General features: G+C 38.6%; 1 protein-coding gene across 1 annotated transcript in view; it reads right to left on the bottom strand.

Moving 5' to 3' along the window:
- The window catches only part of hmcn1 (hemicentin 1), a 120,080-nt gene extending 93,151 nt beyond the window's left edge, over positions 1 to 26,929 (bottom strand). The window contains exons 1-2 of the mRNA XM_033965339.2: positions 26,668 to 26,929; positions 2,324 to 2,394 (exon numbers count right to left, since the gene is read on the bottom strand). Of these exons, the coding sequence (XP_033821230.1) occupies positions 2,324 to 2,394; positions 26,668 to 26,929 (333 nt within the window). The remainder of the gene's footprint in view (positions 1 to 2,323; positions 2,395 to 26,667) is intronic.
- Between the last annotated feature and the right edge of the window lie 680 nt (positions 26,930 to 27,609).

Raw genomic sequence — 27,609 nt, 5'->3', positions numbered from 1 at the left:
ATTTCTTTTATATTACCATGTGCTGTTATATCTATGCAATCCCTCAGTCGTGCAGGTAGGTTCCATAGTAATCCATGGGCATATACTTGGTCTGATGCAGCTCAAGATCATTCTAAACCTATTTAGGAAAGGTTCATTTCTGTCCTGTGAATGTGACTTTTTTCAAATAAATATCTACTTTTGATAGTAGTTTTAGTATCGATTAGTATCTAATTTTTTGATATTATTAACCTTTACAAATCAGAAAAGCTTTACAGCCATGTATTGAATATAATCCACTAACTACAAATATTCATTGCTAAATTTGATTGATTTTGATACAAAGGAAAAAGCCGTCTTGATATTCAATATGGTTTAAATACTACAATGATGATAAAAACGTCTGTATACAATAAAATGAATAGTTTCTTTGATGTTGCCATGTGGTCTTCATGGGGATGTTAGTGCTTTGCCTTGGAATCATTTACAGTGCAGCAAATATCTACAATTTATTCAATTAGAGGCCTTTTATTGCTCAAAAAACAAAAAACAAAACAAAACATGAATCCCTGTATAATTTTACATAGAGATAGATAGGCTAAATTGCCAAGCAGTTACATTTCCATGGAGGCAAACAGGTGGCAGACCCTTCACCAGAAAAGTTGCATAGTGTAACTTTAGAGAACAGTATTCCTGTTCAAATTAATATCTACTTTTGATATTAATATTTGTATAGCTAATAATATCATATCATATAATATCAGGATTGACCGAAATGAGTCCAGAGGAACCGATGGCTGATCAACTCTGCCAATATGTTGGGCTGATATTTAAGACTGATTTAGTTTATTTTCCCCAAATTCTGTCATTAAAATTTACAATAAACTCCACAACAGCTATTCTTACCACAAACCTTTAAGAGAGCTGTGTTGTCACGCTTTGTGCAGCTATCTTTTCGCACTTAAGTGTTCAAATGAAGCTTTATGTGTATTCTTGTGTCAGCCAAAGCTAAATATCAGCCTGTACTTGAAATTTAAGGTCGATAGCCAATTTGCTAAGTAGCGCTAATATCGGCCTGCTATATCGGCCAACAGATATATCGACCCATCTCTACTTAGTAATGATTAATATCTATTATCTATTTATATTTATTAGCACCTATATTTGACAACAGTTGTGCAAGTTTCCATCAGGTCAAGTCTCCTCCACACTGCGTATTAGCGATCACTCCAGTGGGTAAGTATCAAAAAACATCTGGAACAAACTGACCCAAAGGACAAAGAGTTAACACAGAGACCCAACAAAACCCTGTCAAAACAATTACAACATCATGGCTCCCATTAGATCTCTGTTCCATCTACACAGGCCAAAACCTGTTCAGAAGATGTCGAGGTAAAGAAGTGATGAAAGGAAACGAAGCTCATGAGTGAAGCAACACAAAGGAAGATTTTACCACTAGAACGCTATGTGAAGGATAACGTGGTCGGTGTTTTATAAAAATGGGGTCTAGGGCTCTCAAGAAATCAATACCCCGATACTAAACAGTACTATCGAAACTAGATACTCATTTCAACAACTATCGATACTAGGGGAAAAAAAAAAAAAAAACAGGAAAAAGATGGACCTTTCCGAAATAGTTTTAGCTCTTGTTCTCTATCAGAAGTATAAAGCCACCTTAAGACCATTGTTTTGTCTTGAAACATTTATTGTGTTGATTTTTTTATTATCAAAGTGGTATAAAGTCTTTTCCTTAGTATCAAAATCATGTTTGTTTTTTTATTACACTAAGGAGGTCTAAATAGGTTTCAAAATGTTCAACATCAGGTGTCAAAAATTAGCAATCTTTGGCTTATTCTTGCCATCCTGCTCATTATTTGTACGCCTCAGAACTTGGAATATCGTGTTAACTTCACAATAAGGCACTCGTTTTCAAGGGGGCCCTGCTGGTTCTTTATTATCAATTCATCCTTTCTGTTCAACAAAAATTGCCTGTCTTTATTTTCTTTGGGTAGGTGGAAAAATAGATTAGTTTGGGTATCTTGTGTGTTTGTTTATGTGTTTGTTATAGCATTGAAATAACTGCTGTGGTATGACATGGCCTGTTGGAATGCTTTAACTAAAATAAAACCATCCAATATTTCACATAATTTTTCCATGACTTAAGAAAAACAAATGAACGGAAACATGTGTTATCTGATGCAGTTTGTGTGTAATGAGACAACTCCAGATGGTTTTGTGGGTTTATCAAGGCCAGACTTAAGGGATGCGCTCACACCCAATCGAACTGTGCCCAAGCTCAAAGTGTTGAATGTGTTAAATTGAAAAGTGTGAATTGTCAACACACCTGGACATACAGCTCCCTCAGCTCATACTGGAACTTTATGGGGTCTGTAGTTATGGTCACTGGGCCGATCTCTGCAAACAAAAATAAATTGAATTGGGTTAAGTCAAAGTATGTTTAAAAAAATGTATATATATATAAAAAAAAATCACAAACATTAAGAAGGAAAATTATCAAAATGGAGTCATTGTCACCGTGATTCCCATTCTCTTTCAATTCAATTCAAGTTTATTTATATAGCACATTTAAAAACAACCTCAGCTGACCAAAGTGCTTCACATAAAATAACTAAACACATAAAACATCACACAATGAGGTATAATTACATTATACAAAAGAGCATAAAATACAATAACAGTGCAAGTGACAAGACATTATATCTAGACAGTATTAAAAGCCAGGGAGAAAAGATGAGTTTTGAGCCGAGACTTAAACTGAGTAAGAGACTCAGATAATCGGACAGACAAAGGGAGACTGTTCCACAATTTGGGTGCTGCCACAGAAAAGGCCCTGTCACCCCTAGTTTTGAGTCTAGCTTTAGGCACAGCAAGCAGAAGCTGGTCAGCTGACCTCAGAGCTCTGGGAGGAGTATAAGGCTGCCGCAGCTCCCTAAGATAGGCTGGGCCCATAAAGTTAAGACATTTAAAGACAATCAGTAACACTTTGAATTTCACCCGAAAAGCAATAGGGAGCCAATGTAAAGTGCACAGAACAGGCGTAATGTGCTCCCGTCTCTTAGTTTTGGTCAGAAGCCGAGCTGCAGCATTTTGAACAGTCTGCAGACGCTGTATAGAGCCCTGGTCCAGACCTACATACAAAGAGTTACAGTAATCCTGGCGCGATGTGACAAAAGCATGTATAGCTTTTTCAAAATCAGCCAGAGGCAAGTAAGGCTTAAGTTTAGCCAGAATCTGGAGCTGACAAAAGCTAGTTCTTATAACTGAGCTGATATGTTTGTTGAGTTTTAGCATGGAGTCCACAATCACTCCTAGATTCCTCACTGAAGGACGACAGAAGGAAGACAGTGACCCAATCACACTGTCATGTCCAGTGAGTAGCTCAGTTTGACCAAAAAACACAATCTCAGTTTTACTTTGGTTCTAGTTAAGCATCCCAGTTAATGCTTTTAAATGGCTTTTGTAATGTAAAGAAGACCCAATAATCAAACTGTAGAATCAAATGTGATAAACAGGATTAAAACTGAACTCCTATAACTGTAGAGAATAGTCAAAGACAATTGCTTCTAGATGGTTCTCATCCAGGAACATCTCTGAGTGGATAAACTTCCCCTGTAAAATGTATAGGCATTATCAGTGCATCTCATTTTTAATCAAACAACTTAATAAAAGAAACAAGTCCGCTGACATCCGCGTTAGAAAACTGCAGTGCACAATGGGAGCTGACATTGCCATAAACGTCACAACAAAGAGCCATGTAGCTGCCAGCTCTTCATATAAATAGTCACACATCATGCTAGCGAGTAGTGGGATTTTTTTTTTCATTTGGAAATATGGCATCTTGAAACTACTACTACTACTACTACTAAGCTATTAGAGCTTAGTAGTAAGTTAAGCTATTAAAGATTGCTCAAATATGCACAAATCATTCCAAAAACAGCTTCGAGAGGGTAAATGAGAAGGGGAAACAACTATAATATGGTTAAAAGCTCTGAAAAGTCGCTTTTGCATAATAGGTCCGTTAAATATGAACTTGAAGAATCTTGAATCTTGTCCAGTGATACGCATTGGGCATCCCTCTGTTTTCATGGCTATAGGCTGAAAACAACTACCGGTAACAATTATTTCAATAGACCAGTCAAATGATTATTTCAAATGTACACTGAGACTTTTTGAATGCATTAATAACTAAATAAAAGGTTGACATATGATGACTGAATATAGAAAATATTCATGAATAAAGTGTTTATTCCCTTTTCACATTTTGATTTAATAATACCACTGTCTTTGTTATAAAAAGGTCTTTTGACATGTGTTTTAGAGCTTGTGTATTTCATACAATGATTACAATGGTGTCCTGCAAGCCATACACAATACAATGTTAATACAGTATTTTTATGACTAGTCTAATCAGCAAATAAACTAGCAACATTTATAGTGCAGTTAATCAAATTTCTATATTCACCAAACGGTTTATCTGGGTGCTGTTACATAAATAAAAACACACACTTATATATTGTTTTTAGTGTGCGCTATGTAACTTTTCTGGTAGACAGTCCACCGCTCCTCTCCTTGGACATGTTATTTCTTTAAAAGGCATTTGCTCATTTCCCATGACCCAAATTTTGCCTGGCTTGCCTCTTGTTGTACACATCAAAAACGTTTTGTAAAACACACATAAATGCATGAGTTGGCCACTCTAAATGGAATAAAGAGTAGATCCAGACTTTCAGAGTTGGAAAAGCTGAGACATCTTGAGTTGAAGCAGTTCCCACAACTGCTGTAAGTATTCCTCGGACCATTACACTTAAATGCACTCACCCCAGGTATTATATAGGCTAGGAGATGTATGTCCGCTCAACTCCAAACCGCACTTTATCAGTCTATTGCACTGATGACAAATGACATCAGAGGCAATTAATCTTATGAGTCCTGTAGAAAGCATAGGGCTAGAGCTGTAATGTGACAATTGCATTTCACATGAACAAATGCATTCTTCTATTTTGGGAGAGTGTTCACAGCAGGTGTGTCTACTATAATTAGTGCAGTGCATCATTTGGTGTGTTAGGATTTGGCTCTGGTGCTGTTTTAAGACAGAATTTTGGCCCAAATTTCAAATAATAATGTTTATAAATTTGATTAAATCCAACCCCTTTTGTGATGAAGACATTGCCTAGTCATTTTCTATATCGCTTTGCAGGGCATCAAAACTATCAAAAGCATAATATTTTTGGTACCAGTTTTGGATATCAGCAATTCCTCTATAATACAACTTGTATAATACAACTTAACAATGCCATGTTATAATGTTGGTACCTCATCAAAAACATACTTAGAGTTGTGTTTTGTTCCATTCACACATGCTTGAGTAACACTTTACAATTGGTCTGTCGACAATTGTAAAGGGTTACTCAAACATGTCTGAGGGGAGAACTTGTCTTAAATATGGAGGATTTGTGAGTTAAATGTGTATGAATGAAACAAAACATGCATGTTTGCACACAACTGCATGTTTGTAATGAGGAAACAACATTGTAATAGCGTAATATGGGCTTTTTCACTGTATACAGAGACACAGCTCAACCAACTTATCACTCAATAATCAATCCATCAATATGTAAATGTCACTTAATGTTAGCTTTGCAATAAGTACATTTTGTGGGAGAGTAAATAATCTTCCAATCTCACATTCAGGAAACATACAGAACCACTAAGCACAACAATGAACTCATAGTGAAAGAATGCTCTTAGGTCTAACAGAAAGGAAGCAAAAGACCTCCACAAACACATAATGCAACAATAGAAAGAACCTGCTCTGCATATGCACCAGAGCTGGGAGTTGTTGATTTAAGTGAATTACAGAGAAGCAAACAGTGCGTTTACTGTGGTCTCCCTGATGCAGTGCAGTAAGTGGAGTCATCTGTGGCTCACGTGAGGGTTTAACATGCTAAACAAGAGTCTAATGGGAAGGAACAGACTGGAACTGTCTATATACAACAGCGGTTTTAGCTCTTTAGACCCCAGCTTTAAGGTAATTTGCTGGGAATTAGGGCTGCAAGATTATTCACAATCTAATTGAAATTGCTATTTGAATGGAGGCTATTAAACGCACCGTAATTTCCCCCCAAAACAACAAAATATCTTTTAAAAAAAGTCTACATAAAAACTGCTGGTGAGATACAAGTTGCAGGTAAAAATAATAGTAAGAAAGCATAGTTTTTAGGGTAATGTTTAGCAATAAAAATGCTTATAATCTGACTGAGAACGTACTATTCGCACTATTCCAGGGAATGCAAGAACAACAAGCAGGTAGCAGACTGAGAGTCCCACCAAAAGAGTTACAGCAGCTTGAGATCCAGAATACATGAATGGGCATGATTGATTGACAGGTGGATTAGCCAAATAAATATGGCATATGGAGGAAATATTAAAAAATATCATAGGGGATTGAAAAATTGAAAAAATATTATGAGCAAAGCACTACATTCTGTTAATCTGAGGTGAGACAAATTTGATTTTGTTCAAAATGATAGGTGGCCAATGAGCTCGTTTGTTTGACGTGAGTCACTGAAATAAGCTAATTTGATTGCACGGTTGTGTTTGAGCCTAGTTTGACATGTGATGGGAGGGAGTGGTGATCAGACGCATTTCTCTATATATAAAAAATGCACAGAGAATTTTTTTTTTTTTCCGCTGAATGATTATTATTATTAGTGCAAGTCTCTTTCACTTTTAACATCCTCACTGAGAGCCTAATGGGATTTGGAAACTGGAAACTGCCCACATACAAGCACAGTTTAAATGCATTTGCTGGATATTAGTCACCATTTACTGAACACACAAAAACCTCACAAAGAAATCCCAAACACACACAGGCAAATTACAGCCTTGTGAATTTCAACAGAGCTGCTAAAACATTCACTTTATTGGCTGTAATGAGAGTGAAACAGCTCAAAGGTTTTGCTCACAACATGATTTGATTTGACAGCCTGTGATAATCTGATCTGCGTATGATAAAATCTGAAGTTAGAATAAATACCACAAAACCTAGAACTGGTTTTCTTCAGTCTTGCTCCCATCTCACAATTACTGTAGTTTATGAAAGGTTAAAAACAGCGCTCCACAAGCCAATGCAGTGAGCAGTGAATGACTGCAACTGTTACCATATGCAACCTTTGTCAAATGCATGTTTTATATCAAAAATAACATCATAACAGAGTTGCTAGTACACTTAACTTCTCATAGGTGTACCAAAGGGGGGCGCCACCTGCTCGTCGACATGGAGATATTATTACTTTACCTGGAATGTTCCACAGTAAGCAATTATCTATCTTGCATTCATTCAAATACCGATTACTCAAAAATTGCTTGCAAAACAAAACATTCTTACTTTGAGCAACATCACCTCTCCACAGATATGACCTGTAACTTGGCCTAGTGTCACCTGCTTGTTTCAATTGCAATACATAAGCTTAATACTATATTAAGAACATTTCAGGCCAGATCAATAGCATATGCTTCCATGTGCTTGATGTAAAGGGATAAAAATCATACCAAAACGTTTTCAGGAACTCGCTAAATTCCGTTATCGCTTTGAAGATTTAAGATTTTTTTATTGTTCCTTTTTATTTTGTCAAAGCCAATTTGGATGTGAAATAAAACTTGAAGTCATTGCTAAAAGATTTCAGGAAATTGCAACATTGTGAGACAAGTTCTTGCCTCCCTAAAGTCATTTGTGTTCAGTATAAAACTCTGTGGTCAGTGGTTTGTTTATGTCTGTGACTGGTAATGTTCAGTGTTTAGTGTCACACGATCTTGTCCCAACAGCAACCAACAAACAAAAGCTAAGTTTTCCTCCTCAAATATACAAAAGCATGGGAATCACAGTCCCACCAGAAATGTTACCTGGTGGATCTTTAAAAGGCACATATTACATCATTTTCTGATCTATATTATAATGTTGTTTCCTCATCAAAAACATACCTGGAGTTGTGTTCTGTGTTTTGTTTCATTCACACATGTTTAACTCACAAACCCTGCATATGTAGGCTGAGCTCTTCTTTAAAAAAAAAAACTTTGTTCCACCTTGTGATGTCATGTGGTAATACAGGAAGTGCTCCACTGTGTTTTTAAACTCCATAAACCTTCACTAGGATCATTTGGATAATTTTAGTTGTTGAATTGCCAATCTGTACTGAACAAAGGGTAAAAGGAGCTGTTAATGTGAAAACTACCACTACATGACATCACAAGGTGGAACAGAGCATTTTGAGCTTTGGAGATGCAGACAGACTGATAATAAAGGGTTACTCAAACATGTATGAATGAAACAAAACACAACTTCAGGTATGTTTTTGAGGAGATAACAGCATTATAACATGCTCACAAGCGTCAGTAAAATTGTGTATAGGACATTTTAAATATTACAGTCAGAATTTCATTTTTGAGTGTAAATCTGAAAATTGCAATCTGAAATCTCTACACCTGACCCCTCCTTTATTTTGCCTATGTTCTCAGAGTAACTTCACCAGCTGCCATGGCCTGACTGACATGTGTCCATCCCTGACAGCCCTATAACAGCAGATCTCATCACTGCAGTCAGTACACCTCCTTTAAGTCTCTGTTTCTCTCTGTTTTTCTTCACTCAGAGCCGAGCTGAAGCCGACACACCAAAACCACACTGCTCTATTAGAAGCTCTCAATGGCCCTTCAGAGCCAATGACAAATAAACACAGAGCATTTGTCTAATTTAACCCAGTCCCCCGACGGAGGTTAAGAATTCCTCAGACACTGATGACAGCACAGTGCCATCAACAACTGACACATAAAACAACACTGTAGACTTGAAGTGACTGGATCAAACTGAACAATCTTAAGTCATTTTAAGCAACAGGACATTTATACTACAACAAAACAAAATTTAAATAATAAATTATTATAATATATTTTTTCAACAGTAGCCTATTTCTTAGTTAAACCACTACACTGATTATGATATACACCATCATGGAGATATATGTTTTATGTCATACTGAGGAAGATTATATAAAAAGAACAACATCTCCATAGAAACAAGCAAAAAGAGGCCCTCCTCCAGGCCAACAATCAGGTTTGTGGAAATGCAAGCCCGCTCACAGTAAAGATGCGTGTAAGTTGTTCAATGTAATAGGAAATGATCGCTTTTCCACCTTCAAGGCACTTAAAGCACTTTACATCAAGGAACCACTCACTTTCATACACCAAGGTACTGGGTTAATTGTCTTGTCCAAGCACACAACGACAGCATTCATCAGTGAGAGCTGGAATCACACAGTGAACTTGTGGGTCAGTGGATCTGACTGCTCTACCAATGTCGAGAGAAGGATTCCAACCGCCAAACTTCCCATCAGAGGACAAACACACTGAGCTACTGGGCAATAAACATAATTTTGGTTAAAAGGTTCCATACTGTGTCATATATAGAGTGTATAGAGAGTTAGTATTGGTCCCCACTCCTGTTAATGAACGCCTCATTATCACCAGTACTTCAAATTTGATGCATATATATTCTGACATGCTATATAAATAAGCATTTTAACAGCAATGTGGTTTAATATGGTTTCTGAATGACATTTTAATCTTTTGAACGGCTGCAGTGCTTAAGACCATATCTGAAAAGTCTCTGTGGTGAACCAAAATGAGGAAAGACTTCAAACTCTACCATCTGTGTCCTATTATCACTGTTGTCATAAACATTATCAAGGACTCACACAAGCAGAAAGATTGATTTGGGATTTTACCACATACTTTTGATGCTCTATTTAGTTTTGGGGGGGAACTGTTGGATCCAATGACAAATCACTTCTCATTCCTGTGTAAATATTGTCACATGTTAGCACCAAATGAACAAAGCAATGGTATGGTATGAAAATGCAGTGTGAATATATAGTGTGAGCGAGTGGCATGGTAACTACATAACTACCAAATGTGCCATGAATTACATCTATAATTTGACCACGAAAGGTGATAAAATAGGGTTTAGGTTTGCTTTGTGTTTTAATAGTGGGATTATGTTCACTTTTTCAATATGAATGACTAAATTAAAGGATTAGCAGTTTTTTTACACAATACGACCGGATATTTAGCGGTGTGAATGGAGTTATTGACATTATTCCGCCCCTTTTTGCCATAAACCAACTAAAATGTGCTTTCTTTGTGGTAGCAGTTCTGGTTGAGCAGGAATCCCATTAATTTCAGTGGAGAATTTGATAAGTTTTGCTGCTAAAATATGATATAAAGTAGGTTGAATTGTGTCAACACTGCACCGATTCTCTGGGAGGCTTTAAAACAGCTCTGTAGTCCCTATCGAACTTATTTGCTGTCAAGATCGGCATTTTTTCTTAAAGCTCATTTTTGTAGCATCTGTCTGGCTGTTTACATCTTATTAAATTTACTTTGTCATTCAGAAAGTAAGATTTCATAAAGCTGATCACATATTACAAAAAGTGATCTATTGGACAATGTGAATAAAAGTGCAAAAAATGTTAATAATTTGTGATACTTATTCTCACAATAATCTTAAAACTGAAATTGTTATATTGGTGGATTTCGGATTCTAGGATGGGATAATGTCATACTCCCAGATGGGGGGCAAGAGCCAGTATTTCCAACTGATAACATTGTACTTTGCCACGAAATTTCCAAAATGTAAATTCACCAATGTTGGTCCTGATTATTTCTATTAGTGAATAGACCCAAGAACTCTCTGTATTACAACGACGACAAAAAATCAGCATCTTAACAATATTCATTTTAGCTGCCTCTCATCTGTATTAAAGAACATTGACCTATGGAATGTTATGACGTCACCTGAAACCCAGCAATTGAATGTCCCAACCTTTGAGTGCATTGAAACCCACTATATAAATAAATTACACTATTAAAATGCCTTGAAAAAGCATCAACGGACATTGTTTTAATCATTATTTACGGCAGTACACAGTTGGCTATTTCCAAACTTCCTCTGGCGTCTTTGATCAAAACCTGATGTGAGCAATCAGCGTGCACTTCTGAATGAATTTAAACGTTTCCTCTTTGGTTCTGGTCTTAAAACAAGCTGCCAGAAACCATTACACAGCACACGTTTGTTACTCTCTGTTTTGTGTTAAGAAATGAAGCTTCACAGACAAATCTTGTGAGCAGCCGTCATCTTTTTGGGCCCAGAGCGTGATTAGAAACATGAGCTCAGTCAGTCACTGCACATGAGAACAATGCACTACTCAAGTCAGAATAAAACTGTTTAAGTCCTTGTTTAAACTTCAACCACTGTTTGTAGATATGGATAATACAGTGGAGTGACCAGACGTCCCTATTTACCCCGGACTAGGCCTGTCACGATAACAAATTTTGAAGTTTAAATAACCCAAGAGCAGAAACCACATAAAAATATTCTAAATCTACAATATTATTCAAAAAATATGAGCTTAAAAAAACAGCAGAATGAAACACTTTAGTATTAAGTCTGCATCTGTAATGAGTCATAGAAGTTATTCATTCAACTATTTACAACTTAAATCTTATTGTATAGTCAAAAAATTGTCAAAAATTTCCCAGTAATGCAAAAAATATTGTCGTACTTTTCATAGGTAGTCACAGTTTTGACCCCTGTGTCCTCTGTCCCAGATTTATCCCAAACCATTGATTTGTCCCAGTTTTATACAAGAAATGTCCCAGATGTTCTCATTTTTGACCAATCTGATCCAAGATAACAGTAATAGAGGGGAATACATTGTCATTTGTCTAGCTAAAATACAGAAAAACGTGCTTGAAAATGTGCATAAGGCAAAAGTTAGCTAGCTAGTTACCCTTATCGTGTAATTGTAATGAAATGTGTATTTTTAATGTGTATTCACTGCAGATGGAAAGCAGCAGTAGCTAAATCTGGTAGAAATCATATTTTCTTTTGTAAGATTAATGAAATTGTACATGGTCCCTGACAAATAAAGAATAAAGAAAGTAAAAAAAAAAAAGAAAGAAAAAATGTCCTGACCAAAATGCCTCAGATTATGACCGACACAAGTGAGTACTAATCATCCCAACCCGAGTTTATCTCAGTTTTGAATTTTGAAAATGCTGTCACTCTATAATAGAGTAACACATATTAGGGCTGTGGGCCTTAAGTCGTTTCTTCGATTAATCGGTGGATGGTGTCTTGTCGATCAAAATTTGTTTCAATCAGCTGATAATTTTATTTAGATTATAAGGATTTAAATGGGACAACAGCAGAATATTTGGTATTTTTTTATATTTATATGTAAAAAGGCAGATTAAACCCATGAATCAAATTGCTTCCAGCTACTTTTTTCTGCATCTTGTGAGTGCAGTTTGGGTCAGCGATACATACAAATTTTGAGAGCTTTTGCCTCGCCCCCTTTTTAGTTGACAGAATATGTTTTTAGTCCACCAAGAATGTCGTTAGTTGACTACTGCCCTAATGCAAGGCTGAGACAGTACAAAGTTGAGGAGGACTTTAAATGTGTGGCATATTTGCAGAGAAGAAACTTGGTAATATAATACAACTGACATATTTACTGTTTTGAAAATATGTTTTGTGGATTTCAAACATACTGCTCATAGTGTTTATGTACTGGTTGTATTTGTTTCAGTAATATAATTTGCAATGTAGGGCTGAGTGCTATCACAAAACAATTAAATCTCATTACAGACAAACTGATTAAAAAACTGTGACATATCCGGTCAGCTGAATTGAACATCACAGTAACACGATGTAACCACTCTGAGGAAGGCCGCTAGTGAGCAGTCGAAACTGTCAGGTATGAAAACAAACATTTGGTCTGGAAAAAGAATCCATTAAAATAAATGATCAGAACACCAGATGAACCTCATTGGACTAATACGGCTTTCATTATTCATTTCGTGAACAAGACGAGTTTAATCAGTGCCTGGTGGAGTCACCTACTTATTTCCTTTGAGAATGCTAACCTGCAGATTACAAAGCCCCAAGCTGATCGATGATTTTGAAACAATTTGATCTTGATTTGATGAACAATTGGTTAACTTCAGTGTGCCATACATTTGTGAGGGACCCTGTGATTCCCAGAATGCATCACTAATTCAAGACTGTGAATATCACACACATAAGAAAGGGATTACATGCTTGCATACTTAAAATTACATCACTGAACTGCATCTATACAGATACAGGAGGACTTGGGGTCGGGCAGTCATAAATCCTCTAAACCAGTCTCCCAGAGTAAAATGTGACATGCTAAATATGGTCATGGCTAATATATCTTTCACTGACCTCCCGAAGTGGTACAAAAATGTTCTATGGCACCCAATGCATCACCACAGAGACAGGCAGTAGTGGAAGAAGTCGATTTTGTTACTTAAGTAAAAGTACAGATACCACGGCAAAAAATACTGAAGTAAAAGTATCACATGAAAAAAGGACTTACTGTAAGTGAAAGCATTAAAGTACTCTTTTAAAAATCTACTGAAAGAGTATGTATTTTTGAAAAAAAATAAATGTAGCAAAGTACAAAGTACAGATACCTGCCCTCCAGTGTAGTAGTATCCACTTTAAAATGTACTTAAGTACATATTTTAAATATCTATACTTAAGTGCAGTACTTTACTACTTGTACTTTTACAATACATTACATTCCACCACTGGAGACAGGAGACAAATCAAATCACCCAACTTCCTCAACTACAATAAGACCTTTAAAGGTTCACTATGTAACTTTTTGGTTGTCTCCATGGAGATGCTATAGCTTCATCTGAAATGTGCCATAGAGACAAGCAAATGATGCTACCAGGCTAAGTTGGACCTTTAAGCATAAAAAACTCAGAGGGAAACTGGTTTATAAGGAGTTTATAAGGAAAAAGCCTTACATGTAATTCCTTAAAAATGTTTTCTTAGGATGTTTCACATCCACCAAGTCCATTTTCCTACATCTTTCAGTACATCTTCCTCAAAACTTCAAAACTCAAAATGGAACTTTTCTGGTGGAGGGTCCAACACCTCCTTGTCCATGGAGATGTTATTGCATCAATTTCAGTAGTTTTAATTGTCTAGAAAAACATCCAAGCGGGGTTGCCTCTCCACAGACCTGAGTGTGGCCTGCTTGCGCCACATGCTTATTTCCTTTATGAATGCTAAATTTAATCCCAGGCATAAAGGTGGCATGCCATACACCAGAAAAGTTACATATTCCAACTTTAAGTAGAATTAACTCAAGCTATTTTTGGCTACTTTTCTCCTCATATATTGAATGATAAGTCCCAGTGGTTCTTATCATGACAAGCCAAAGACAGCGGTCCAAGTTATGCAGTGGTCCATTTGGCAGTACTTGTAGGAAAGATATGAGCCCATCAAATGCACCAGAACATAAAATTTTCACAGTTGTATGTTGTTGTAGAGAGACACAGCTAGGTGGTCTTCCTCTAGGAGCCGTGAAGGGGTCTGTGACTACATAGAGTTCAAACCAGGGGAAAGAGCACGACCTCTTGTCTCACAAATGAAGAGTCAAAGTCTTTAGACCAAACCAACAGGTCATTTTTCAGGATATTTTACTCATGTGGTCTAGGACTGGGCGATACAACAAAAAGGTATCAAGATTTTTTCCCTTGTATCCCACTTTTCGATTAAAGTTTATGTAGTCAAAATTATAATGAATAATAACATCTGTCAGCATTCATTTCCTGAGCATAAATAATAATACAGACTCACAATAATAGTTGCCATTTAACACAAAAGTCTCAAATTTCTTCCTCCAAAGTCTGAGCTCAGCTCCAAACCACATGCTTTTACTGACAGATCCTTCGCTGTAGATCTCTCCATTAAAAAGACCCAAGCTGATCATTGATGGATTAGCTGCACCACACTATAGAGTTTCAGTTGGTTTAAGACTATCTTAATAATATCAGATTTGAAACATCCCAATGCAATCAACCCAAACTGCTTGTTTCCATAGGGATTTCACTTGAAAGTTTTATATTGTGGCATTAAATTTACCTATTTCCATGAAGAAAAGCAGGTGATGCCAGGCCAAGTTACAGGTTACACCCCGCTTACAATAAGAATGCATGATTTCCAAATATTTTTAGCAATTTGACAGAACTCTGGGTTATTTAGACCCAGCAGTTTGGGTTATTATTTTAAGCCAACTTTTTTGGTAATTTTTTCTAACCAATTCTGGGTTATATTTAACCACTCTACAAGGTTAAATTCACGCAATAAATGGGTTAATATTTATAATGACCACCACAGTGCTATTTAAGAAACACTTATTTTAGAAAAGCATTTTAAATAAATAATTGCATTTAAAACATGTCACAACAAACATCCTAACATTAAAAATATTGATCTGGAGCTTTAGTTTTCAGTAGATTCCACAGTAGGAACAGAGAGAAACATGTTTACAGGTAGAATAGTGTGGTCAAATGTCGAACCCAAATGTCATGGATTCATCTATGAAACATTCAAATCCAAAAGTAGTGACGTTTATGGTGCTGAGCTACATAGCAAAAGAAAAGTTCAAATCTGCTAACTGGACAAAAATGTTGGAGTGAAGATGTTTCACTGCTCATCCAAGCCACTTCAGTTCTAGTTCTGATGGCTGGTGGACACAGTCAATAGTGTTTCTTTAGTGAAATTAACTGGTACAAAATGCTTCAATTGTGGAAAGTTTCAGATAAAGTGACAAAAATAAAGCAATAAAACATGAATAAATACCTTTAACAGTCATTTCTCTGCAGCATCAGAACAGGTGGTAATGGCTGCTGTGGACAGTTGAAGAGTCTGTATTTGACTCATTTTGCCGTGTTGTTTGAGAGGAATTGACCCAGACCGCTGAGTTGAGACGAAAGGCAAGAAAATTACGTTACGTGTCATTTGAAATGACCCAATTATGACCCCTCCTGTTGACCCAGCATTTGGGTAAAGTAAAACAACACAACTCTGTGAAAATAACTCAGCAACTGGGTTAGGAGTAAAAACAAAAATAACCCACAATTTTTAGGGTGTACTACAAATATTTCCCTGAAGTCCAGGCACTGAAGGTGCACCACATAACTTTTCTGGTGAAGGGCCCATTACTTGCTTGTCTCCATGGAGATGTTAATGCTTTGCCAGAATATACCACACTCTAGCATTAGCCTTATCTATCTCAATGGAAAGAAGCACATGACACCACAAGACCATGTTACAGGTCATATTTGTCAAGCTCCCAGTTGTTTTTTAAAATTAAAAAAAACATATGCAGGTTAATAAATGTAAGATAGATTAGTTTAATACCATATTGTGGAACATTCCAGTCAAAGCAACAAAATCTCCATGAGACAAGCAGGTGGTAGACTCTCCAGAAAGGTTACATAGTGCACTTTTAAACTATAGAGTTGGTGAATAACTACAGAACTAAAGAGCTCCTTAATGTTGAGGAAAGCCCTTGTAAAGTGTATGGGAGTAAAATTGCTGAGGCGGCTGTTATTTAAGGTAATAAAGCTGTAACCTGCTGACTGTAGTAATAAACATAATACTGGGCAGTGTGGGTCTGCAGCTGCCTGAGCTGGCACTGAGACTGGAAAGAGCCCACTTAAAGTCTCGCTTTAGTTGCCAAATGTTGTAGAGGCATAAATTAGGTCAACGATTACTGAAAAATTACACTGGAAATGTATAACAAATCCTGTTTCCAATTAGGGTTGTTCAGAAAAAATTAATTCCCAGATACTAGTCGATATAAGAATCACAATCACAAAAAAATCACATACACAGGACTAAAAGGGACATTTTTTAGCTAGTTATAAAATGGTCTTGAGCTATATCAGAACTAGTTTAAGACCACATGGTGACACAGTCTTATTGCACTGAAAAACATATGTCCTTACTGTGAATGGCTTGCATCTCCACAAACCTGACTCTTATTTGGCCTTGAGGAAGTCCTCCACCTGCTTGTCTCCATGGAAATTTTGCTCCTCTATTGCTCCTCATAAAACTTATCTCTGTGGACAATGTTCTGAAGTATGGTCTTAACTTACTACTTCCATGGAATCATTCACTGTGCTCCTCAGTGTTACTTTAAAGAGAGTACAATTATTTTGTGTAAAATTGTGGTATCAAAATTAGTATCTATCTAGTATCAAGACTCAAAAATCAAGTTTGAAATTGTAGTATTGTTTCAACCAATATACTATGGGGGCATTTAAAGCCCTTAGCAGCAGTAGCACTGATGATCAGAATCACCTGACTAGCCTTCGGTGCTCCTCTCTCATACTGATGCACTGACTTGAGTTGCTGCTGCTGCTGCTGCTGCTGCTGCTGCTGCTGCTGCGGCGGCGGCGGCGGCGGTGGTGGTGGTGGTTGTGGACACATGTTAAGAGTTAGGGATAGGTCAAGTAAACATGTCAGAGAGAGCGAGCTGCTAAAACAAGTACCAGACATGCACTAAAACATTCTTCTAACAAGCAACTTCAATGAGGATTCATGTCAGCATTCATTCATCATCACTGTCAGTGTCAACACATTACGGTACAGTGACTTTTGAACGTAACAAAATGAGCAAAAATACCAGCAGTGATCTACTTTTTAGGGCAAAACATATACTTAAAGCTGCACTATGGAACTTTTCTGGCAGAGGGTCATTTCATAACATCATTGGTCTGCTTGGGTCAAAAGGTCTACAGCCAATCCTGTTACAGTAAAATCATGTTGTTTGGAGCAGATTAAAAGTGCCATATTATCGCAGAGATGGACCTAAACAGGGAGACACGGTGCCTAAATGACCAGCACTCATGCCTCACAACAAGAAGGTTCCAGGTTCGACTCCTGCAGTTTGCATGCTTCTCCCCATGGGTGGGTTTCCTCTGGGCACTCCGGTTTCCCCCATCAACCCAAAACATGCACAATAGGTCAAATCCTCCAGCTAAGGCAGTCCTCACCAAGATTAGCTCAAGATCTGAAGATGGATCCACTTCTCTTGACAGCTTACACCACAGGCATTGAAAGAGGGATCAAATGCAGAGGACACATTTTCTGAGGTTGACATTTAACTGAACCTTAACTTTAAGCTTAAATAGTTAGCTGATAATTCCAGTCTCACAATATGTCATTGGAGCTCCTGATTTGACCAGTATTAATGACTTGGTATAAGATATATAGAAATTGGATTTGATTAAACCTTCTTTAAATACAACTACAGAGTTTTCCTTGTTTCGTCAAATTCACATTCTAAATGAGCACATACTTCATCTTATCTAATGTAATATGTACCATTTTTTTTCTAAAGTAAGAAACATCAAGTGAAGCTACAAACACGCTTTTATCTCTATCAGCAGCGCTCAGTCCAACCTGAGTCTAGACACAGAGGTCAGAGGGAAAGGGAGGTGGCAGACAGTCACGTCAAAGCAGGTCAACGGTCACAACAGGACCTCATGATCCATCCTATATCAGTTAGACAACATATCCACAGCCTACAGGAAAACTCTTTAGCTTCAGGCACAATGCTGCAGACAAGAGTTTGACAAATCCTTCCTTAAAGGGTCAGCGAATGAAATGGGCTGTCAACTTCCTGCTTTACCTTCCTTTAACCTAATCCTAACGCTACTACACAAAATCAGAGGTGGGTAGGACTCAGTTACATTGACATGAGTAACTTCTGAAATTAAATTGTACTAGTTTTCACGTAGCATACTTTTACTCCTACTTCCGTAATATTTTGTAATGAAGTAACTGTACTCATACTTTTAAAATTTTTGGTTAGTCTTCCCATTGTAAGTCTACAAGTGACAAAAGCTTTATGTTGACAATATGAAATGATTGTGTTTTTTGCTATAGTTTTTTCTTATTTTGTGTCCATCCTTTGAAAATGTGAGGATATTTTGAGTGTTATTTCATGTTTTGTCCTTCCAGTTACATTAACTTCAAACTATAAATCAGATGTTGACTCCTGACAGTTACTCTTACGTGAGTAGTAGTTTCCCCAAAAATTAGAACAGGGCCTATATTACACTACTGTCTGATGTTATAATGTTGTTTCCTCATCAAAAACATACCTGCAGTTGTGTTTTGTTTCATTCACACATATTTAACACACAAACCCTGCATATTTAGGTTGTGTTCTTCTCTCTGTGATGCCATGTGGTAATACAGGAAGTGCTTCACTGTGTTTTTAAACTCTGTACACCTCCACTAGAATCATTTGGATAATTTCAGCCCTGGAATTGACAATCTCAACTGAACTAAAGGTAAAAGGTGGCTGTCTTCTTGAAAACTACCGTTTCATGAGATCACAAGGTGGAACAGAGCATTTTGAGCTCTGGAGATGTAGACAGACTAATAATCCAGGTTTAATCAAACGAGTGAATGAAACAAAACACAACTCCAGGTATGTTTTTGAGGGTTGACAGCATTATAACATGGGTTAAAGCTCACAAAACTAAAATATAAATAAATAAAATATCCTGTCTTATTTTTTTCTTATTTTGTCATTTCAAATTCGAGTCTTTTTGCTATTTTTTCTTCTGAAGGCATCAACTTTGGACAGAATTCTATTGTTAAAACATGAATCGCAATCTAATCACAATCGCAATGCTTGTCAGAAACAATTCAAGTCTATATTTTTCCCAATTCATTCAGCCCTACACTCTCTACTACCCATCTCTGTGAGCAAAGCGACTGTGAATTGTCCTAGAGGTATTTGTTGATGACAGAGATCTCCCCCAAAGCAAAGATTACAAAGTTGAAGTGGAAGTCACCATTTGTCCATTGAGTACACCTGGGGGCACTTGTAGGCGTTGCTTGTACAATGCCCCAGATTAGAGGCCATTTTAATATTCTTGGGAGGGTCCATTAGGACTTTAAACACACAGATAGTACATTGTAGTCTACCACACGTTATTCTTCCACCTCTAATTCCCCCCTCCACCTTTCTAGCTTTGGCATTCCTGTCTAATAGCATCATTATTTGAGTCTACCTTAACGCAGCCTCCTTGTAATCTCCGGCGGGTGGAGTGCTTAAGACAACTCAAAGAAAGAAAGACACAGGGAAAATTGCGTGTGTAAACGGCTGGGGTGAGAAAGGCTGGTTTAACATCATTGTCTTTGATCAGGCTCGGGAAGCTCCACGGGGCAATGATGTCATCTGCTAGCATCAATGCACTGGTCTAAAGCTGCATTGTGTAAGTTTTCTGGTGGAGTGTCAGTGATGGAGAAATTGTATTTATGTTCTGTTCACATTGTCAGCTCGGTCCATGTCATCAGAGGTATAATACCCCTTACAATGAAAGCATAGCCAGAGCAGAGTTGAATAGAAACTGGACAACATTATCACGTTGTCTTGAGGATTCATGTCTTTGGGCTTCTTTATACAACTCTCAACTACTTCAAGTACTACTACTGTTTTCTAAAATCCTGAATTTGTTCTTGATTCTCATATAACAGTTTGTGTTTCAAAAGTGTCCCTAAAAACAGTTTTCAATCTTCTCTATAATGTTAATGCTCTTAAAAGAGTTTAAAAATGTAAACTTTCTATTAACCTCACTATTAAAAAAACACACAGCATACACATTTAATCACAAAGCTTGTAAGAAAAAGTAACATTTCATTTCAGCCCAAAATCACAACAGCAGGTGCTGTAGTTATTTCCTATGTAGTTGAGTAAAAGTAGTCTTGTGCCAGTAGAGACATATTGCATAGGAAGCTCTTGAGGTCAAAGTAAGTCTCCTGTGTGCTGTTTAGAAAGTGTTTCAGAAAATCAGAACATCCACTGTTAGCATGTTAGTTGTTGTTAGCTTTACAGTGACAGAAAAACTCCACACTGGTCTCTGAGAGTTGTGAAAAGCACTTAACTCATCACAGTGAATAATTAGGATGCTCGGAATGCATAAGGTAAGTGAGGAATAACTTTGGACCACTGCAAAACGTTTCAAATGAACTAGCTCTGTTTTTCGTGTTTTTAGACAGTAAAAATCAGGTACAGCACGTTTAACCCACAGAAATTAAGGCAATCAAACCGTGAAACAGTCATTGGTCAATAACTGAGAAGCACATTAACAGATTAAAGCTATAGATATATATTAAGATATTTTACCAAATCCTCACACAGACTAACATGGAGTTCCAGTCCTTAGACTCTTGTAATGTGACCGTAGTTGACTGTAGGTTAGACCAGGAGGCGCCCGGGGGCTGTGGGCTCTGACCCATCTCACCCTCAGCCTATTAAACCCTCACAGTAACATGTACACAACACACCCACAAACACTCCTCTGCCAGCGGGGGGCGCTCTTTACGAGGACCAGCCAGGACGTCCTGACTGCTGCTGGTATGGACACAGCATCTTCAACATATAACCACAACATGTTTTGGAAATTTAAAGACCCACTATGTAACTTTTTTAAATAATTTATATACTACTTTACTGCTTGCCTCCATGGAGATGTTGATGCTTTGCCTGGAATTCCAAAGTGTGGCATTAAACTTGTCTATCTTGCATTCATTTCATTATAGGTGTTTTTATTGCTCAAAAGTACATTGGAAAAATATTGCATTCTTATTGTGAGCGGGGTCGCCTCTCCACAGATCCTGCACAAAATGTTTCAGGCACAACAATACCCTCCCTGTGGAAACAAGCAGGTAGCGGACCCTCTACCAGAGAAAATACAAAGTTCATCTTTAAAGCTCCTATATTATGCAAAATTGACTCCTATGAGTTTAGGCCATGCTATAATGTTGTTACCTACTGCAAAACATACCTGGAGTTGTGTAGTTGTGTTTTGTTTCATTCACACATGTTTGAGTAACCCTTTATTATTATTTTCTACGTCTCCAAAGCTCAAAATGCTCTGTTCCACCTTGTGATGTCATGAAGGGGTAGTTTTCAAGTTAACAGCTACACTTCACCTTTTCTGTTTGCGATGAGGAAACAACATTATAACATGAGAAAATAATGTAATATAGGTCCTTTAACTACAGGTGCTAAAACTCAAAAAAGTAGTAGTTTAGTAGTAGGTTTAATGCCATACCCATTTTAGACAAAGCAATAACCATATCTGCATGGAGACAAGCTGGGAGTCCCTCCACCAGAAAGGTTACATAGTACGCCCTTTGAGGGACATTAAAACTTGAATGGCAGCCCCAATGTCTAGTTTGGGGTGTTGTAAAATATACTTTATCCACCCAAAGATATAACCACATCACATAATGAAGTGCCAGAAAGATGCTCCCAGATGGTTGAGGGTGTGGGTCTATTCCTCTATGCTCAAAACTAACCATTGTCTGAAATGTTAATGAGCAAGGAGACAGCGCTTTATTTGCGTGTTTTCTAACTGGGACCCTGAACAGACCAGTAAAACAACTTGTGAAGGGTATCTGCACGTCGCTCTGAGGAGGGAGGGGGGGAGAGAGGGGGAGAAAGGGAGAGAGGAAGAGAGAGAGTGAGGGAGTGAGAGTAATGGAGAGAGGTATGGAGCAAGAGAGAGGGGGATAGATGGGGGAGAGAGTGAGAAAGAGAAAGGGAAGTGAGAGAAACAGTAGGGAGTGAGGGAGGGAGAAAGAGAGAGAAGTTATGGGGAGGGGAAAGAAGAGGAGAAGAAGGGAGAATGAGGGAGAGAGGCAAAGAGAGAAGGAGGGGGAAGAGAGGAGGGGAGGAGAGAAGGGAGAGTGAGTGGAACGGAGGGAGAAAAAGAGGAGAGAGGAAGAGAAAGAAAGGGAAGTGAGAGAGATAGTGGGGAGGGATGGAGGGAGGGAGAGACAGCAGAGTTATGGGGAGGGGAAAGGAGGAAAGGGAAGGGAGGAGGAGAAGAAGGGAGAGTGCGCGAGAGAGGGAATAAGAGAAGGAGGTGAAAGAGAAGAGCAGGGAGAAACAGAGGAGTGAGAATGAGAAGAAGGGAGGCAGTGGGGAGAGAGGGAGAGAGAGAAAGGGAAGTGAGAGAGGAAATAGGGAGGGATTGAGGGATTGAGGGATGGAGAGGACTTATGGAGAGGGGAAAGGAGGGAGAGGAAGGGAGAAGAAAAAGGGAGAGTGAGGGATAGAGGGAATGAGAGAAGGAGATGGAAGAGAGAAGCGGGGGGAGAGAGGAGAGGGAGAATGAGAAGAAGGAAGGTAGAGGGGAGAGAGGGAAGGTGAGAGTAGGGAGAGAGAGGGAGAGGGGGTGAGAGAAAGGGAAAGTGAGGAAGGAACAGAGAGAGAGAAAGGGAAGGAGAAGGGGGAGTGAGAGAGAGAGAGAGAGAGAGAGAGGGAGGAAGGAGAGAAAAATAGAGGGAGGGAGAAAGAGAGAGAGAGAGAGAAAGGAGGGGAGACAGTAAAGGGGGCTTCCTGACTGATCTTCCCACACAGGCTTGACCCCAACACTTTCTCTCCACAGTCTACACACAAACCCACACTTTGCTGTTTACCCACTCAGATTGCAGTGTAAATAAATGGGACGCACTGATTGAAAGGAGGCCAAAACAAACAGGAGGAGACTGGGGCTATCGCACTGTTTCGGACGGAAGAATGCACGACGTGCTAAATAAAAAACTTATCAAAACATGACAGTGTTCTGCTGCAGGGGGAAAGAGGGCATAGGGTATGACAACATTTGAGGAGAGTATTCACTTCTGCCGGGCCAAATCTACTGTTGGTTTCAAATCGTTAAACATATGTTGCTAACATCTTATAAAAAATACATTTGTAGTTCTAGATATAAACTTCATCATAGTTCTGACTGAGTTGAGTTGATGATTTCTGTAAATGTTTCAGTTGATACACATGTAAGGGTTGTAGTAATGATCGCAGTTGTATAGTAACAGTAGTATTATTTAGTAATAGGGTTGCAAGAAATAGTTATTTTAGTAGTTGACAAGTCAATAAGTCCATCTATCCATCCATTTTTGGGGTCGTGGGTGCAAGTCTAAGCAGGGACTCCCAAACTTCCCTCACCCCAGACACTTCCTCCAGCTCCTCCGGTGGGACCCCAAGGTGTTCCCAGGCCAACCGAAAGACATAGTCCCTTCAGCATGTCCTGGGTCTTTCCCGGGGCCTCCTTCAGGTGGGACATGCCCAGAACACTTCCCCAAGGAGGCGCACAGGAGGCAGCCGGAACAGATGCCCGAGTCACCTCAACTGGCTCCTCTCGACGTGGAGGAGCAGCGGCTCTACTCCGAGCTCCTCCTGTGTGATTGAGCTCCTCATTCTATCTCTAAGGGAGAGTCTAGCCACCCTGTGGAGGAAACTCATTTTGACCACTTTTATCTGTGATCTTGTTCTTTCGGTCATTACCCAAAGCTCACTGAACTGAGAGTAGGAACATAGACTGACCGGACTAGACCCCGAGATACTTGAACTACTCCACTTGAGGAGTTCAAATATCAAGGGTCTGGGGTTATTTTTTACATTTTGGTTTAATCATGCCATTTTCTTGATTAAAAAAGGTCTTCTGGCCTATGGTTTAGAGTTTATATAGTAGAGATAGCCTATACTGGGACGTTTTAACGTATTGGCTATCGGCCTTAAATCTCCAGCTCTGACCAATATTTGATTTTGATCAATCTCTTGCCTAGAAAATACACAAAAAGCTTTATATTAACATTTTAATACAAAGAGATAGCTGCACAAAACATGAATACAGTTCTCTTAAAGGTTTGTGGTAAAAAAGGGCTTGAGGGGAGTTCGTAGTAAATTTAAATTACATATAATAATCAAAATCGGCCCAACATATCTGCCAAAAATATAGGCAGAGCTAATCGACCACCGGTTGACACAACACTCTGGCCATGAAAAAAAAACATAGCAGTCGATTGCTACTGTATACTCAAGACACAGTGACAATAATGATTATCAAAATACAGCTATTCCAGCAATATCCCAATTGCTGCCCTAAGCACAAAGTTAAAGCAAGAATCCATATCAAGACATTTTTAAGAATTTCTGGATATAGTCAAGTGGGTAGACATTATAAGGGTAGGACGTAAGTAGTAGTAGTAGCAGTAGTAGCACTAGTTGTGGTAATGACAGTAGTATAGAAGTAGTAGTACAGTAGTGGTCGTAGTTATAGTAAAAATTGCATAGTAACACCGAATTAACCTTGTAACTGCTTTAACTTTTACCTACTTAAACTAGCATATTGAGTATTTTATTTTACAGTATTTTAAATAATTGTTCTCCTTCCACCTCTGCTGCTGTGCCTATCCCTAGGGCCTTATGGGAGGACACTCTGACATCCTCGTAAACATTTTAAAAAGCAAATGGACGTCACTCGCTGGCGACAAGCAAATACAAAGCCTCCCCCCCGAGTCCAAAAACATGCATCAATCTCCCTCCTCATCTGTTACACGAGTTTACACAAGGACATTTCATAGGCCAGTCTAATTATTATTGTAGGCAGAGTTATTTTGGCTTAAGAGTCAGACTGTACTGGAGAAGTATGTAAAACTCGCAGGATACAAGAAGATGAGAAGAAGCATCTGTAAAAGGCATCTTTACCTCCCAGAGCACACGGTCTGCTCAGAGCAGGTTTCAGTCTGAACTCACAGAGCAGATGTCCACAAGTTCAAACACTAAAACTATGCATAGTTTTGAATTTTGAGATTTAGAAGATTGAGATTTAAAAACTTGCAAAACCAAATAGGCAGTTAAACATTAAAGTTTGAGGTACTTAAGCACTATTATTGTAATGTATCAGGCCAAACCAAGTCTACATCAGGACTATACTGAGCTCTAACCAGGACAAAACCAGAACATGTGGGAATGCATGTTAAGCCAATCCAGCAATAAGCAAAAAATTATAGAATAGGCTTTCAAAACTGGGACCAAACTGGGACTAAAAATGTACTAGACCGGGACTAAACCAGGACTCAAACAGGGCCAAACCAACTCAACATTAGGAGTCAAACTGGGCCCACACAAGGACTAGATGAACACATATTTTAATACTGAATTGTTTTTACTTCTCTACTTGACTATGGAAGGTAATCTTCTCTGGCCTTTCTTGCCAACTATGTCCTTTGAGATATTTTTTCAATAAACAGGGACATACTGAACCGTGCAAATAATTGGTGGGTACTGGTAATAAAATAGGCCTATAACAGTCAGTCAACAAGGGAGCATTCACGATACTAAAATTAGGACTAAACTGGGACTAGGGCTGAGGCTAAACCTGGACTAAACTAGGACCAAACCAGAACAAAATAAGTGGATGTACACTTTCTTTAGAGGCTATAGGCTGAAGCTATAACCCTTTTATATTGTTTCCCATGCGTATCTTTACAGGACATGCGCTGCCAATTCCGCTGACACCGTGACCTACTAAGCGACGGGTTCCTCTTAAATATTACAATACAAACAGACTGTGCGCAATGAGAGAGAAAAGGACAGTATTATAATTATCCACAACAAGTTTTTTTTCATTGCAAAGACACAGAACTGTTCTCAGTAACCAGGGCGGAAGGCTAATGATAGTGACCGCCTGGGTGAACATCTGTGCGGGGAACTGCAGCCCTCCACCTCGCCTCTCTCCACGGCTCCTGGAGGTGCGAGGCGCGCTAAGCATTCAAAGGGCGGCCTGTCAGCAAACTACCACATTTCTCACGTTTATGTGTACTTTTGTAGTAAGGAGGCACGTTGGATCAACATGTCAAGCTTGGTAAAGTTGTAGAAAAGAAGTCAATAAATGCGTTTTTGAAAAGTTTGTTACCTGGATCGTGGAATGGCACCAGTGCAAAGTTGTACAGAGGTCGCTTGGGTCTGTTCAGTGATGTTTCCAGGATTTTTGAAGCGCCCTCGATTACTTGAACCAGGTCGTCATACATGGACCCGGTCACATCAAACACGAAGGCCAGCGTGGATGCTCCTTCTGGGATGTCTTCTTTCACCGCTCCGGTCTCTGCGTCCTGTCCGGAGATGAGTGGCATTGACAGCATTACGCACAGCCACCAACCAGCGAGCGCAGTCCCCATCTCTCCAACAACTTTCCTCCTAGTTTTTTAGTAACTTTAAGAGGAAAAGGAGTTGAAAAGTTGGTGAAACATGAGAACACGCTAAATAACGCGACGCAAATGTGTACTTTGGGAGCTGTGTGCGTGGATGACCCCTCGTTTGGAGAAGTCGTGAGATCCTCGCAGCTCTCAGTCCTCTCCCGGTATGAACAGGTTTGTGCAGAGTCAGGGCGCCTTGTTCAGCTGCTCTGTCACACAAAGACCACCTCTCAACCTCCAAGGAGTAAAGTATAGCCCAGTGTTCATGCGCTGCGCTGATTGGACCGCAGAGTTTTGGGGTAAAGGGACTACTTCACGGCGTTCTTTGAAATGCATTCAGCGATCACTCAGCGTTACTGTGTCCCCTTACTGACAACTTGCATTTACAAAACACAGCAGTAAAGCGGAGTCTGGCTGTGAATTTGGACCAACTCGGACGGATGCCATGATTCATCTATATAAGAGAGGGAATTCAATAGCCTAGGAAACGTAAACCCACAAATTCATTATTAGATAAGACCAATTTAAATGGTTATCCCAAAATTGTCAAAGCCTATTTCTGGGGCTCAAAATTCTACCTGGCAATAATAAACACTTTTTGCCTTAAAAGTACACCTGGATACTCCCCCAGATTCATAACAGGCTATTTTTTGTCATTCCTG

This window comes from Periophthalmus magnuspinnatus, chromosome 4 (genome assembly GCF_009829125.3).
Source record: "Periophthalmus magnuspinnatus isolate fPerMag1 chromosome 4, fPerMag1.2.pri, whole genome shotgun sequence".
Taxonomy (NCBI): Eukaryota; Metazoa; Chordata; class Actinopteri; order Gobiiformes; family Gobiidae; genus Periophthalmus; species Periophthalmus magnuspinnatus.
Note: the sequence above shows the minus strand (reverse complement) of the source record. Positions and strands in the feature narration are given on the sequence as shown.